Here is a 16,610-nt window from a genome sequence, read left to right on the forward strand (position 1 = left end):
TTTCAAATTTATGTGGACGTTCATGTTAACAGCCTTTATTTTCTCGCCATTTGCATATTGTACGTCAAATCATTTCAAATAAAAAAAATTATGTTGCGGTTTTGCAACGATTAATAGTAAATCATGATGACTTTAAATTGATATTATCGTCTTGAGTTATTTGTATGCCTCAATATAATAGAAAGTAATTTTTTCTTTGATATATCATTTTAGCATGTTTGCATATCAAGATTCAATTAGCAGCATTATGACGTATTAAAGACGTTTTATAAGAAATGTCTTATGATCCGATTTACGCAAATGTTTTTGAAGTGTCTTATAGACATCTTATTTTAATTAATTTAAACGACCACTTTCAAACATATTGTAAAATAAAAGTTAATAATAGGACGTAATTTCGTCAACAAGAAGAAAAATACTGTTGCTTGATAAATCGGCATATAAATATAATTTAATATTTACTATGATATATATATATATATATATATATATATATATATACATAACTTTGATATAATAATCTATATATTACAACAGAGATCGCGGTTTTGCCGTTAGCAAAATTATGTAAGTATTAAATCATCGATATATCGATATATCGATATATTTTAGATAATTCCAGTTTCTGTTTTGTATTCTTTCTCTTGTTAACGCGTTTCCGAAAAACTTTGCTTTAATTGTGTTGCTGTGATCCCTGGTGGAAAAATTTCGCTGAAAAATTTGTTGAAATTTTACTGAAAATTTTCTGAAATTGTTCCACGTTTTGAAACACTTCTCAGTAAAATTTCAGCCTAATTTTAGCCTAATTTTAACGTCAGCGTAATTTCAGCAAAATTTCAGCATAATTAACATAATTTCGGGATAATTCCAACAAAATTTAATTAAATTTGGAAACAAATGCATGTTTTTTTTACAAATGTTTTTATCAAAATTTATTTAAATTTGAAGAAAATATTTATAAAAACATGCAATTTTGTTTCCAAATTCAATTAAATTTTGTTGAAACTATACAAGAACTTCAGATGTTATTAATTATTTAATAATAATTAGACAATAAATTAAATAATTAATTCAATACAATTAATATCTTAATTTATTGAAATCAATTTTATTGTATAATAAGTACAAAATTACTTTTTTTAAAGAAGGTGTCAAGTACACACGCAATGTATTTTATAAATCCAAAAATCCAATCTAAGTAATAGTAGCTTTATTTCTCTTTAACAAAATTATATCACAAAATTGAGTTATTTAACTCAACGCAAGTAATATGTATTTCAAAAAAATATATAAAATCTTTAACTTAAATTACGCCAATTACAAAGAAAATATACATATATATTGCTTTGAAAAATAATTGTTATGCAATTACTTTTAAAAAATAAAACCCAAGTAGTACATATCTTTATGTTCTCATTCAAGGGTCTTCCTATTTCAATCCAAATGGTAGTAGCTTTAATTCTCCTTAACAAAATTATAATATTACAAACAATCATTTTAATCACAAAGAATTAAAAAGGTAACAGTAAGAAATAAAAATATTTAATTAAAATAAGATAAATAAGTTTTTCTTGTAAAAAAACTTGGTACTGCTTTTTTACTCTCGCCGCATTCTCCCCTAAATTATGTTCATTGTTTTTTTTATTTAATCAAAAATTTGGGTTGGGATATGAAAACCCTTGAATAAAAATACAAAGACATATACTACACTTAAGTTTTATTTTTTAAAAGTAGTTGCACAATAATTATTTTTTAAAGCAATATATACATATATATATTCTCTTTGTAAGTTGCGCAATTTAAAGATTTTATATATTTTTTTGAAATACATGGTTGAATTAAATAACGCAATTTTGTGATATAATAATTTTGTTAAGGAAAAATTAAAGCTATTATAACTTAGGTGGAATTTTTGGATTTACAAAATACATTGCATGTACTTGACGCCTTTTTTCACCTTTTTTGAAAAAGGTAATTTTGAACTGATATCACGCATTTTGTAGTGCATTAAGCATGAGGGAAACAAATTAAATTTTTATTGAATTAGCAAATTAGTAATTAGTCACAAAAAAATACTAATTAGGTACATAAAAATTAATAATATTTAGGTAAAAGTAATTTACGCATTACTTAAAGAATTGGTAATTTGTTAGAGAAAAATTTCTAGTTACGTGAAAATTAGTAGAGGAAAGTGCCCTATTATGAGACAGGATCCTAATATGAGATATGTTAAGCTAAAAGACCCTATATAGACCTCATCTGTTAATCCCACCAAAAACCCTCCATCTCATATTAGGATCCTGTCTCATAATGGGGCACTTCCTCTATTTGGGTGAAAAAGAATTAATTTCTTTTGTAAATTGGTAATTAGGAATGTTCAGTGAAAACTTGGGGCAGATGGCGCCATGGCGTCCTGTCCTGTCATGGCGGCGTCACCAACGCGAGGTCGCAACTGTTTACATCGTCGCGACCTATCGTGTTTGGGTTGAATATAAAGTATAGGTCGCGGCCTAAACGCACGGTGTAAACTAGGCCACTAACTCAATATACATGTATGTGTTGGTGTATCTATGAGCACATCCGTGAGATATACATAACCGTAAATAAAGCCTGTAATGTTTACACGATATTTCGACATTTCAATACTTATTTCGATATTTCGACATTTTTGATGAATCGATCTAGCCGCGAAGTATCACAAATAGGCTCACGCATACACCAACACGTACATACATGTATATTGAGTTAGTGTTGGTGACGCCACCATGACAAGACAGGACGCCATGACGCCATCTGCCCCGAGTTTTCACCGAACATTCCTAATTAAAAGGAATAAATTTTTTAGTATTAAAATAATTAATATTTGGGTAATTTTTCAGTTTAGCTACACCAGCACAGAAATCGATGAAATTTGGCTTATTCGACGCGTTTTTGCGTAAAACGAAAGAATCTGGCAGAAAAAAGTGTCGCTCTGCCCCGCGAAGCAAGATATTAACAGTTAAAGTTGACGACTATCAGGTTATAAGACCTGTCATACCGACGAGATGTAGCGATTACGAACATGCCCTGTGGCCATATGCGCATGCTCAGTGGCCGCACGCGCATGCAAGAGGTCACGTGACAACTGTTTGGTTGGTAAGTCAGAAGTGTAACATAATTTGAAATGATATTCTTTCGGCGTATAGATTAGTGACGCGCTTTAAAAGTATTTAAGTGTTAAAGCGCGTCACTAACCTAAGCAGGGCACACACACGTGTGTGTGTGTGTGTGTGTGTGTGTGTGTGTGTGTGTATGTGTGTATGTGGGTGTGCTTCGCTTTAATAAAAATCACAACTTCTATAAAGCAAGGCATACACACGTGTGTGTACACATGTGTGTGTGTGTGTGTGCCCTGCTTTATAGAAGTTGTAATTTTCATTAGCATTATTCGCGTCGCATACTCCAATAAACACCAAGAGCACTTGGATCACGGATAAAAGGTGGCGTTTGGAGCAGATGAATTTTTGGAGTGCGTTGGAGTGATTAGAAGCATGCTGGGGCATGTGACGCGAACAAACCTATTAAAGCAGGGCCACACACACGTGTGTATGCCCTGCTTTATAAAAGTTGTGATTTTCGTTAAAGCAGGGCACACACACACATGTGTGCCCTGCTTAGGTTAGTGACGCGCTTTAAACACTTAAAAACTTTTTAAGCGCGTCACTAACCTACATAGGTTAGTTGACGCGCTTTAAACACTTAAATACTTTTAAAGCGCGTCACTAATCTATACGCCGAAAGAATATCATTTCGAATTATGTTACACTTCTGACTTACCAACCAAACAGTTGTCACGTGATCTGCTGCATGCGCGTGCGGCCACTGAGCATGCGCATATGGCTGCAAGGCATGTTCGTAGTCGCTACATGTCGTCGGTATGACAGGAATCATAACCTGATTCCTGTCAACTTTAACGATTAATATCTCGCTTCGCGGGGCAGAGCGACACTTTTTCTGTCAGATTCTTTCGTTTTACGCAAAAACGCGTCGAATAAGCCTAATTTCATCAATTTCTGTGCTGGTGTAGCTAAACTGAAGAACTACCACAAATAATTAGTCTCAAGTAAGTTACTTATTTTAAAAATTATTAATTAATATAAATTGCGCTACAGATCACTTTCTCGTTCTCTTCAACTTTTACAATTTACAAGACAGCATATACGTATACATGTGTGCGATTTTGGATACACTTTCTTCTTTCTACCCGATATCAGTTCCCGGCGATCAATATATATATTGATATTTTGATGATCACTATCACGACGATCTCGACTGTCACTGATCACTACACTGATAAATTCGACCCACTGATATTCCGCTTCTTGTGATGCGCATCCTAATATCGTGACACTTTGATCCTTGCGACGCGACCGAAATTCGGAATTAAACAATCGTATTTAACGATGAGAGACCACGGTGTTGCACAATACATATTTCTAGGTTATAACTGACTGACAGCGCGCTGAACGCACTGTTTGCACCGAGCGCATACGCACACGATGCGCACATATACGTTATATATGCTGTCTCTTTTCAATAGTCCATCTATTGATGCAAAAGCAACCGTACGTACGGCGACAATAACGTTTCTTAATTGTAAAATTTCACATTTTAGATTTTACGTCGCAATATCTTCGCTCGTAGGGCACATAACGGAAAAATAAAAACACTTTTATTACACAATTCAAACCCAATTAGCTATCGATCAAGCCTACTTAGAACTTGATCCGTTCACTCGTTATTGAGATCTCAAAATCTCGGGAACTTGCAACTCGTCCGTTCGCGGAAATATACACGGCGGTCTCGTGCTGTGCGTGTACTTGACGCGGGATACTACCGTGTCTCCTTGATAGAAAGTAAAAGTAACAGTTTGTAGTTGAATAACCGTTTTTATCTTTAGAAAAATCTTGAACATAAAAAGATCCTATTTTTAATATCTTACAATAATTTTTGCAACACTTTTTTGTTAAAACATTATCAACATATTAATGCTAAAAATATAATAAATGTTAAATATTATTGTGATGTACAAATGTAAACATAATCTCATTATTCTTCAAACATGTTTAAATTTTTTTTTATAAAAAAGTAATTGCTGAAAGATCACTTTCCGCGTATTTTTAGTAATTATGCAACACTTTAAGACAAATTTTAACACGTTTTCAGAGAAATATCACCAAGTTTTCAAAAAAATTTTCGGAGAAATTTCAGTTTGATTTTATAAAATTTTCAGTGAATATTCAGCAATTTAGTCGAAAATCTTTTTTTCAGCAAAATTTTAGAGAAATTGCAGAGAAATATCATAAATTTTCAGAGAATTTTCAGAGAACTTTTTAAAGAAATTGTAGCGAATTTTCAAACAATTTTCAGCAATTTGGCTGAAAATGATTTCTTAGCGTTTCAGTCTATTTTCAGAGAAATTTGAGCAAATTTTCAGACAATGTTACGAAGAAATTTTAGTTTAATTTCAGCGACTTTTCAGTACTTTTGCTGAAAAAATTACTTTCAGAGGAATTGCAGTAAAATTTCAGCGTATTGTCAACAATTTTGGTAAAATATTACTTTTAGCAAAATTTCCGCGAAATTTCAGTAAAATTTTTTTACCAGGGATATTATATAAAATAATGCAAAATATCTGAGTATCAAATTAGTTGGCAGGAAATATTTTTATAGGGTATGTTATATCTGAATAGACCATGTTAGAGGAAGTTTGGAGATAAGGTGAAATACTCTTATAAATAGAACCACCGCGATATCTAGAATATTAAATGTTACAATCTAGCGGACAGCAGTGAAATTATACTAACTGCCGGCCCCGTAATCTGACATACAAAGCGGCAGCGTGGCGTTAAATAACAAATTAAAATTTAAAATTTGGCGTGTATCGCATACAGCGTAAAGTTATTAAAAACTGATAAATATTGACAAAAGGGGACCCAGCCCCGATGACCTTGACCTTGACATATATTCTCAAGGTCATCCTCCTGAATGACCTTCAAAAGGTTTCACCCGTCGCTCGTTGTTTATTAAGAAGTTATTAGTCCCTAATAGGGACTATATATATATTTATTGAATATAATTTGCTCATTATAAAAATAAAAAAAAACATCAATACGTTGATCAAACGTATATAGTCTTTTTAACAAAAATTCGGCAATATAATATTGATAATGATATTCTCGAGTACGTGGAAGATTAGCGCGTACTTCTCTCCATAATCTCTCAATTTTTTGTGTATGAACTTTAGTATTAGGATCCACAAAATTTTCAGAATGATTAACCGTTTGATGTATATAATGTTCATTTTTCAGATCATTATAAGCACGCCAACAGTCACTATAAATAATTGATCCAGGAGCAATATATTTACGAATTAATGATAATAGAATTTCGGAACGCCGGTTTTCCACAGGTACAATAAAAACTTTGTTTGTATCACGTTTTATGCCACTAAATATCTATTGTCCCGTTAAAATACGACCTTTGTTAAGTTTTCTTTTTCCGATTTTGGCTTTATCTATTTCTACAATGATTCCTGGTCTGCCAATTTGTTGTTGTTTTTTTATTAACCAGTCCAATTTTATTTTTAAACACTTTATATACCAACTATTCTCTACTTTATTAAATTATTAATGTATTTATATGTTATTTCTATTAAATGGTTAAAATAGCTATCTATATTTTTCAAACTTTTTCTGTTAATAACTTTTTAATAAACATCGAGCGACGGGTACCTTTTAAAGCAGGTCATTCAGGGGGATGACGTAAATTGACAACATATGTCAAGGTCAAGAGGTTATCGGGGCTGGGTCCCCTTTTGTCAATATTTATCTAAAAACTTTTATTTTACAGTTAATCTGCTTAAATGCCAGATTCTTAATCACTTTTTGTTATATGTAACACTAATTGTAAGATAGAACTTTAGTGCAGTATACTTAGCAAGTGTCATAATATATAATATTAGTTTTTTATTATACTCTCTGGCGAAAATGAGAAGTTTTATGAAGTTTGTTTGACGTTTACGTGAGCGTTTGCGGCAGTTCATTGAGAGTTTAGAAACGACCAGTAAAAATTTTGTAGAGCGGAAATTGCAACGCTGCAGCGTTTGAAAGGCGTTTGTATATAGCGTTTTTAAGAGTTTACATGATGTACGACGTTTGCTGAGAGTTCTTTAAAACATTTAGGGCCACTTTAACCAAACTCCAATTAACTTAATCGTTAATTAGTCCACTGGAAATGATTAATCGCATTTGTCAATCTGCTTATATTGAGCAAATGCGATTGGTTATTTCTAATGGACTAATCAACGATTAAGTTAATCAAAGTTTTGTTGAAGTGGCCCTTATAGATCCTCTGTTAAGCGTTTAATAGGCGTTTGCTTTCACCACTGAAAACTGCGTGCAGCCTTTATTGAGCGTTTAATGGGCGTTTACTCTTGTTGACCTTGTCGTTAGAAGAAACGGCGTAAAGAACGTTAAATGTTAAAATGACAGCGTTAAACAAAGATAAATTACTCTCGTTAAAACATTATACATATATATGTAATTCAAAAAAAAAATATATTCTTATTACTCAAAAATAATTTTTATTAATAATAATGAGGTTTCGAAACTGAATCTGCTTTTCGCATCGCAGGGAGTCTGCTTATTATTCGCTCGGTACGGTCGGTTGGAGGGGATAGCTACGATCGCTTCGGAAGCGCTCCGATGAGAGAATAGTGAACTCAGGGTGGAATATTTTCCTATTCAACTAGGCTTATTATTATTAAAAATGGGTCATCGTAGTTGCGTCAGAAATTGTAAAAATAATGAACTGAAGAGTAACACATACACATAAATGCATTATAATTACATGTTTATATATTATATAATTATAGATACATATAATATAATATTATAATATAAATTTCATGTATACAATATTATATTTTTCTAAATTGCACGTGATGTCCTGGAGCCGAAGTGTGTGTGTGTGTGTGTGTGTGTGTGTGTGTGTGTGTGTGTGGGGTGTATTGGTTCTTTTAATTATATCCTTTTGCAAAAATAAGGAGTATCAATTTTGGCTAAAGTTACAACGAGTACGATTTCGCTTCAATTACGAGGATGCAGATAATTGCTCGCACACGTAAAAGTGCACCGAAACATATCTCGATGCGCGTGAAGAAAGTTTATCGACTTTGAAAAATAAGCAGTAGCGATGATAACAATAGAAACGTCTATTATACATCAACGCGGTCGTCAATTACGCGACGGGCAACCATTAATCCCGCGTTACATCGCCATCAATTTCACTCCCATTATCGCAAACTTTTTTTTCCAATTTCACGATGTACATTGGACATTTCGTTATATCCCGTGCTGCACACATTAGCATACGGTTTATTTATTGAATTATACATATATAATATATATATATATATATATAATATGTAGGTCTAGAGGTATGTTCGGGGACTGTTTACGTTTTTTGAAATGTACAGTCCTGGAATATAACGCATATATATGTAATCAGATTCAAAAAATTGTCCCGAAACGTGCCGTAGGACATGAATTTTTCCAGGACAGTCCTGGAAACTGCCAAATGTCCTGGAATATACCGATGTAAAAAATAAAAGTCCCGGAACATACTTCCGGACCTACATATATATATATGTATATGTTTGTATACAATTTATATGTATATGTATAAAAAACCTGGCCCTCAATGTGTTGCGTACAGAAATAAATACACAACACGACAATAAAGTCACTTTAGCTCGATTTATGTTTCTCCACTTTGCATTTATCGAATTTAGAATAAAGCTTTTATTTCCAGTTAACCGAAAATGTTTACAACTTCGCGATGTAGTAAAATAGAAAGCAAACAAAGGATGGAAATTTATCAAAAAAAGAAAAAAAAACAAATAATGAAAAATTAACATCACGATTCATTCTGCTGGATAATATTGATACTGACACAAACGTTGTAGCAAAGAAACAATCAGTAGCTTGATCAGTAGTTGCCTCACAATGAGAAATGTACATAAACGATTATCAACAATTTATCAGAATTGGATTTGCGCACTCTATACATATAAACTTCGTTAATATTGATTAATATTGAATTTTCTCCTAAATGTATCAATATAAATAAAACAATTAATTATTAAAGTCTAACTTGACCGACATATAAATCCACAAGAAAATTAGAAAATGTCATTTTATTTGAATTTATTGTATATTTTTTTCACTTAACTATCGATTATTTATCGATCTTAAAACATAGTTTTCGTTAGAACAGTAAATTCAACATAATTAAATCGATAATAAGTAACTTTATTGAATCTACATTTTTTACTTTTTATTATTGACATTTTTTAGAGCAATATTTAATTAGCAGTAGTTATTATTTATTGTTTTCTAATATAAAAAATAGGGGTAATTATGCAGTATAGGGGAGGCACCTCCGATGACCTTGACCTTGACATATGTTGTCAAGATCACCCTCCTGAGTGACCTTCAGAAGGTTTTAGCCGTCGCTCGTTTTTTATTAAAAAGTTATTAACAAAAAAAAGGTTGGCGACCTCACCGATTTTAATGACCTTGATATATGTTGTCAAGGTCATGACCCCGAGTGACCTTCAGAAGGTTTTAGCCATCGCTCGCTATTCGTTAAAAAGTTATTAACAAAAAGTTTGGAAAATATAGTATATATAAGTGCATATATAGGTTAGTTGACGAGCTTCAAACACTTAAATACTTTTAAAGCGCGTCAATTAACCTATGTAGGTTAGTGATCAACGATTTACTGCTTTAAATGTTGTGTTTTGGTAAAGCAGCGACTTTTTCGCAAAATAAAGTATTCTCTGCTTTAACAAAAAGACTTCAATTTATCAACAATTTACTGCTTTAAATGTTGTGTTTTGGTAAAGCAGCGACTTTTTCGCAAAAGTATTCTCTGCTTTAACAAAAAGACTTCAATTTATCAACAATTTACTGGTTTAAATGTTGTGTTTTGGTAAAGCATATAAAGTTATAGAAGTTGTGATTTTCTTTAAAGCAGGGCACACACACGTATATATTAGTTATTTATGCCTTCCAATACTCAAAATAGCTGCTATATTTTCCAAACTTTTTTTGTTAATAACTTTTTAACGAATAGCGAGCGACGGCTAAAACCTTCTGAAGATCACTCAGGAGGGTGACCTTGACAACATATGTCAAGATCAAGGTCATCGGAGGTGCCTCCCCTATACTGCATAATTACCAAAATAGGAGTTCCAGTAATTAAAGTGACATAAATACTGCAGTTAACCTCCAATTATATAGTAACAATCATAGATTATGCGCGTATAGCAATTTTTACTTACCGAAATTATTAACAGTAAAATGTAAAAAAATACACTGCAACTATTGCACAAGAAGCTTTGGTAATAATCACACGTTAAAGTTGTTTTTTATATTTTTTTTGCAAACTGCCTGTAAACATATCTCGTTGTTTCCACTTTTATTTGCATGGCGATAGCGGTAGATGGCGCGAAACGCACGGAGCGAATACGTGGCTGGATGTATTTTAAATGCGAGAAAGATGCACCGCACAGTGGGTCGAGTCGCGGAAAACGCGGCCAAATTCTATTACTTCAGTAAAAATAAATAAAAAATTACAAAAAAATCTACATATATTTCAAGCATTGTTCTAATCAATTTCGATATTTAAATTACTTAACTTATTTTCTTTACACATAAAAAAAATTACGGAACATAAGATTTTCCGCACTTTTTTATATTATACGTATTATGTTATAGTTATATTATGCGTATTATATTTCAATTTATATTTCATTAAAATTGTTACATCGACATTTCAATAAAAGATCTAATTGTTATTTTTTTCTTATAAATTTATAACTTTTCTTTGATAGTTTTGCTGTAATTATCATATTAAGGGCTTTTTTGATAATTACTGTAATTACTGAGTAATTACTGTTTGTGTATTTTTAATTGCATTAATATACTTTTTATTACTTTATTATTTCCGTTTTTCGTAATAAATTTCTCTGTAACAAACTATATCTAAAAACATGAACAATAGTTGATTTATCCAATAAACACAATTATGTTGATGCTATATTATTTAATGTTATATTACTTGTTACTTCTATGTTATTGCACAAACAGTGTTTACTGAGTAATTACAGAAAAATTCATATATTAACATGTATCTGATTTTTTATTTTTGGATCGAGTTTGAAGCATTGTTGAATTTTTCTGTTTGCGCAAGTAATAACGATAACAGGTTATTTAACCGCAATGAATTACCTTTCATAAATACATTGTATTTTCAATGCAAAGCTTTGTCATTTTTGTTTGAATTGATAAAAAAAATATAGGTACCTGAATCTAAATAATGTTTAAATTTTGCGTTAAAAACTTTATTTTTTTAAACAATTGAATTTATTTTGCATGTACTGCAAAACTAATTGTTCAACATTATCTGGTGGAAATTCTTTCATTTTTTGATATTTTTCAAAAATTTCCAAGCGACTTACATTTACATTCATCTCTACCTTGAAGCTAATAATAAAAAGAAATAAAGAGAAAATTATATGAAACTTTAAAACAACTGATAAAAATAATACCTTTCAGATTAGCGTTTCCGAGAATACCCAAGTAGCAAAATAACGTCTAAAAACGTCTTAATGACGTCAGAGGACGTCATTAAGACGGAATTAATACGTCATTTGACGTCATTCTGCTACCTTGGTATGAAAGTAAATGCTTACATTATAATGCTCCCAATAATGCTCTCAGCTGCACCGCGTGCAAAATAGGAATTATGTATAGGAATTATATAATAATGTTATACTCCCATTGCGCGAAGCGCGGGCGAAAATCTAGTTATTCATATTCACTTTAGATATGTATATAAAAACATATCATCTTGAATATGTTACTAATGTACTTTATTATAAAATTTTGTTATTATTGATACAATATATTAAATCAATCTTTTTTATTATAAAATGTATTATGTTATGTATTATATTAATTACAGTTTGTGCTGGTATATTGCAGCACTAAGAGGTGAATTAAAAAATTGAAGAGATTTTTAGATCGTTTTATATCAATATATACGACACAATTATTATTCCATATTAATCTTTTCATTTATTTTATTGCAAATCATATAAAAAAATCTAGTAAAAAGTTTATTAATAATAAGTGGACGTTTTTATTATCTAAGACTGTTCAAGTGATTTTAATGATCAAACAGAACATTATAAAAGCGAATGAATAGTCAGTAGATCAGTACCAGAACTGATCAGTCACTCGCAAGCTTTAATATAAGAATTTTTATTTATCAGATCACACTTTGAGTAACATTACATTTGTAACAATATAATATCTTTAAAATAGTTAGAAATTAAATAAATTTTTACTGAATTCATAGGTTTGTTATGTAGGGGAGAACTGGGGCAAATTCGATACTATTTTTTGAAAGGTAATTTCCAACAATTAATTAAAATTTTAAAGCAAATTCAATGGTACATATTTAAAAAGTGTTCCTTCAGGTACAAAATTACTTAAAAAAGTTTTGCTGTATGTTGCTTAGTTTTGTCTCCAGGAAAGGAAAAAAGTGACGTAAAGACAAATTTTCAAATTGAAAAATGCCGGACAAACTCGACACTTTGCCTGATCGAGTATCGACACAATTTGATCTAAAACTTATTTTTTATTGTCTGAAAATAAAAATACATTGTTTATCGTGTATTTAGAAAGTACAAAAATTCGGAATAAAGTAAAACAATTATTGGAAATAATAAGAAAAAAAATTATTGAACTTTCACAATTATCTTTATCTAAACTCATGTCTGAAAAACAATTAATGCAGGTAAACTCGCGATCGGACGTGCGTGCACACATTTGTCATGAGCCATACGGCTGCATGACAAGCGTCGTTTGTTATTGGGAGCCGATGAAACAGTGTGATGTCGACTTTGCCCCGAACGTAGTTTTTCACTTTTGTCACTCCAAAAACATACAAATTTTGAAAATATGCAAAAACTATTATCGGATTCGTATAGAGCATCGAATTTCCTATCAAAATCACATACCGGTAGATTCGCAAGAGTAAAGCTCGATGAAAGAGTAGAAATTTTCGAGAGATCAGAAAAATTACTTTTTACCATCAAAAACGCTTATGTCGCGCTAAAAATTACACCATAACTCAGAATGTCACCAAATTCCGTTGACAGCACTGGCACATAAAGACGCATTTACAGTAGGAAAGGCAAGTTTCAAGATAGATTTAAATTGGCAAAAAGCCTAGTGTCAAGTTTGCCCCGGTCTCCTCTACATATTTTATGCAACACGTGCATGGAAAGTGCCCCATTACGCACGCTACGCGTGCGTGATAGACCACTTTCCAGGCACTTGCAACATAAAATAGGGAGTATAAGTCGTGTGTAAAGATGAAAATTCCCGGGTGCGGTTACCGCACTCGCCTTCGGCTCGTGGCCTTACCTCACTTGTTACACAAATAACTATTATTTAAATAAAAAATACATTATATCTCTTTAAAGATTATAATGTTAAAGTATGTACATATAACGCATTTCAACGTACTTTCTATTTATCAAACATTTAATATGTAATGATTGTAATGTAAATTTGTCCTGAAGTAAATAATACATATTTAGTGATTTGTGTGATTTAAGAATTAAAAGAAGATAGCAGAAGGAAACGAAACTTGATTATACTGGCTAATTATTTCGTCAACAAACGATGATCACTGTTATATTGTTATCATTTATCCTTATTCTATTAATGTATAATTATTATGTGCATCATGGAAAAAATGGACGACTTATCAATTTTATACCAGGACCACCAGGCCGTCTGATTCTTGGAAATATATTGGATATCCTTGTTTCACGAGGTAAGTTAAAATTTCTTGAAAACCGATAACATTGATTTTCTGATCATTGCAGGAGTTGTTTTAGAAACAGTAGAATACATTAAATGCAATACATTTAATGTATTCTACTGTTTGTATTATTGATAAAGTTAATTATATATTTATAATATTTCTGTGGATTTTCATAATAATTGTATATCTACATATGATTTCTTAGAAGAACTATGGAAGCTGCAGAATACTTTTAATCAGTACTATCCCATTTATAAAATTTGGGCATTCTTTATTCCTACAGTAGTTATCCAACACCCGGATGATTTAGAGGTAATAAAATATAAAAAAATTATTCTGCTTTTTTAAGTATAGATAAATTAACGATTCAAGATGCTTATTTTTTTACGTTTTTCATTTCGCAAAAATACTTGTTTTTGTCAAAAATATGAAATAATTGATTATTTAAAATACTTTTAAAATTAATTAATTGATTATCTAATGGCGTCTGAATTAAATAATACTTAATTTAATACCTTCTGTAATTTCAGACAATATTAAGTAACACAAAACACATTGAAAAGAGTCTTCTTTATGATATTTTACATCCTTGGCTTGGTACAGGTCTTCTCACTAGTGCAGGTAACATAATAATCTATCTATATATATAAAATAGAATATATGTATGTATGTATGTATGTATGTATGTATGTATGTATGTATGTATGTTCTTTATACACTCTTAAACTATTCGACCGAATTTTTACCAAAAGTATATAAAATAGGGGTAGAATTTTCCGGGGAGTGTTATAGAGTGTATAGTTTTTCGTTACCGATCTTTTTGAGAATCGGTATTTGAAATTTTTCCAATTTTTCGGGAAATAATTGACCAAATCTTAAAAAATTGTATACAAAATAGGGGTAGAATTTCACAGGGAGTGCCATAAACTGTATAGTTTTTCGTTACCGATCTTTTTGGGAATTGGTATCCGAACTGATAAAGGAATTTTTTTCGATTAAAGATATTAAAACACAAATGAAGTCGTTTGAAGAAAAACAACTCCTGGGCGAAGCCCGGGTAACCAGCTAGTATTAACATAAATATTGATATGTGTTATATTAAGTTCTGTTTTGGATTTTTATTAAATTTTGTTTTAAGTTTCAATTTTGTTGATGACAAAATAAGCCTCTGCAATTAAATTTAAATAGTATAGGGAAAAATGGGCCAGCGCGTAATACCGGTCAGTTAAGTGTCTAGAAAATAAGGAGAAGAAATTGATTTAAAATTTTTTTTGCCATTTCTCTATTTCTTAACAAATTCAATCATATTAAGAAGCCATTCTTTTCAATATTTGTTTACGTACTGTATTTGAAAGGGAAGCGTCCCGTTTGACCGCGTTGCGATTGACCACTCACAGCCCCCGGGCCTGGACCAGCTAATTAGATATTTTCATTTTAAATCATCCAATTGGTGACGTAGTCAATTGAGTCCCACTTACTTGAAAGTGCATTTCGTTATTCCTTGCAGTAAGGAACAGTTCCTGAGACAGTTTTAAGTACAATCTTAAGATGTCATAAACCAATCACAGAGCCGTATTAGTATTTTAAGACATTACTTAAGACGGTTTTGAAATAAGAAAATCGACTATGAATACCGGTGATTGGTTCATAACATCTTAAGATCGTATTTAAGATGGTCTTAAATAGAACCGACTGTGAATACCGGCCTATGAATACTGGCCTAAGTAGTTGCACTTATTTTTACGGAGCCATGGTATTGACTAGTTTATAGATTGTGTTTCTCTCTCTCTCTCTCTCTCTCTCTCTCTCTCTCTCCCAGTTTTTGTTTTAAAAACTTAATATCTTCGCGATTAATCTTTAAATGAGATATATGTGCTTGGTCAATTGTTTATTACAGACAGATGTATGTCTATCTATATTTTTCTTGCAAGAAGATAAACATTTTGATTATGAAAGAATTTTCACAAATATCAAAATAAGATTTTTTTTAAATTATCTCTGAAACACTATAGATTATTGCTATCTAATTCAATTTATATTTTTATATGTGGAGGAAGAGACAGTAATTATGTGACTTCTTATGTAATATGTTTAAACTTAATTAATTTTAAATAAAACGTGTTATTTTTAAACCTAATACCAATTTTGCTTTTTCTATTTGTTTCATATAAAGAAAAGAATAACCGGTATTACCCCATATGCGACATAATGCTGATCAAATCCCATTTTTTTTTTATTTGTGCCTTTTTAGGACTGTAGTATTGTCAATTATATGTTCTTAGGAAGTATATACTGTAATACATAGGGGGAGTCCGGGAGACTTGACCATAGAGGAGAGTTGAATCACTTCAAATATCTCGTTCAAATTTTGAACAAAGAGCTCAATCCGAGCACGTTAAAACACGTTTGTCTCAATCACAGTCGAAACGCACTACCAATCGTCATGTTGTCACGTGCTCGGATTGAGCTCTTTGTTCAAAATTTGAACGAGATATTTGAAGTGGTTCAACTCTCCTCTATGGTCAAGTCTCCCGGACTCGCCCTACTTTATGTTTTATACTTCTGTCGATTAAGCTAAGATTAAGAATTTTAAAATTCTGCCTCTTGTATATTATAATATAAGTGATCGACTTATAAGATAAGATATTTTATTAAACTTTAGC

At 31.2% G+C, this 16,610-nt stretch overlaps 1 protein-coding gene across 8 annotated transcripts in view; it reads left to right on the plus strand.

The window, feature by feature from the left end:
- The first annotated feature begins 12,330 nt into the window (after positions 1–12,330).
- LOC139820993 (cytochrome P450 4C1-like) overlaps positions 12,331–16,610 on the plus strand; it is an 85,835-nt gene continuing 81,555 nt past the window's right edge. For 5 of the 8 annotated variants that reach the window (XM_071791655.1, XM_071791656.1, XM_071791650.1 and 2 more), the window contains exons 1-4: positions 12,337–12,519; positions 13,736–13,956; positions 14,153–14,259; positions 14,478–14,568. In XM_071791655.1, the coding sequence (XP_071647756.1) occupies positions 13,803–13,956; positions 14,153–14,259; positions 14,478–14,568 (352 nt within the window). In that variant the 5' untranslated portion in view covers positions 12,337–12,519; positions 13,736–13,802. Of the gene's footprint in view, positions 12,520–12,584; positions 13,309–13,735; positions 13,957–14,152; positions 14,260–14,477; positions 14,569–16,610 lie in introns of those variants that run through there. The other 3 variants (XM_071791651.1, XM_071791652.1, XM_071791654.1) reach the window with 3 other exon arrangements.

The sequence above is a fragment of the Temnothorax longispinosus genome, chromosome 10 (assembly GCF_030848805.1).
Source record: "Temnothorax longispinosus isolate EJ_2023e chromosome 10, Tlon_JGU_v1, whole genome shotgun sequence".
Taxonomy (NCBI): Eukaryota; Metazoa; Arthropoda; class Insecta; order Hymenoptera; family Formicidae; genus Temnothorax; species Temnothorax longispinosus.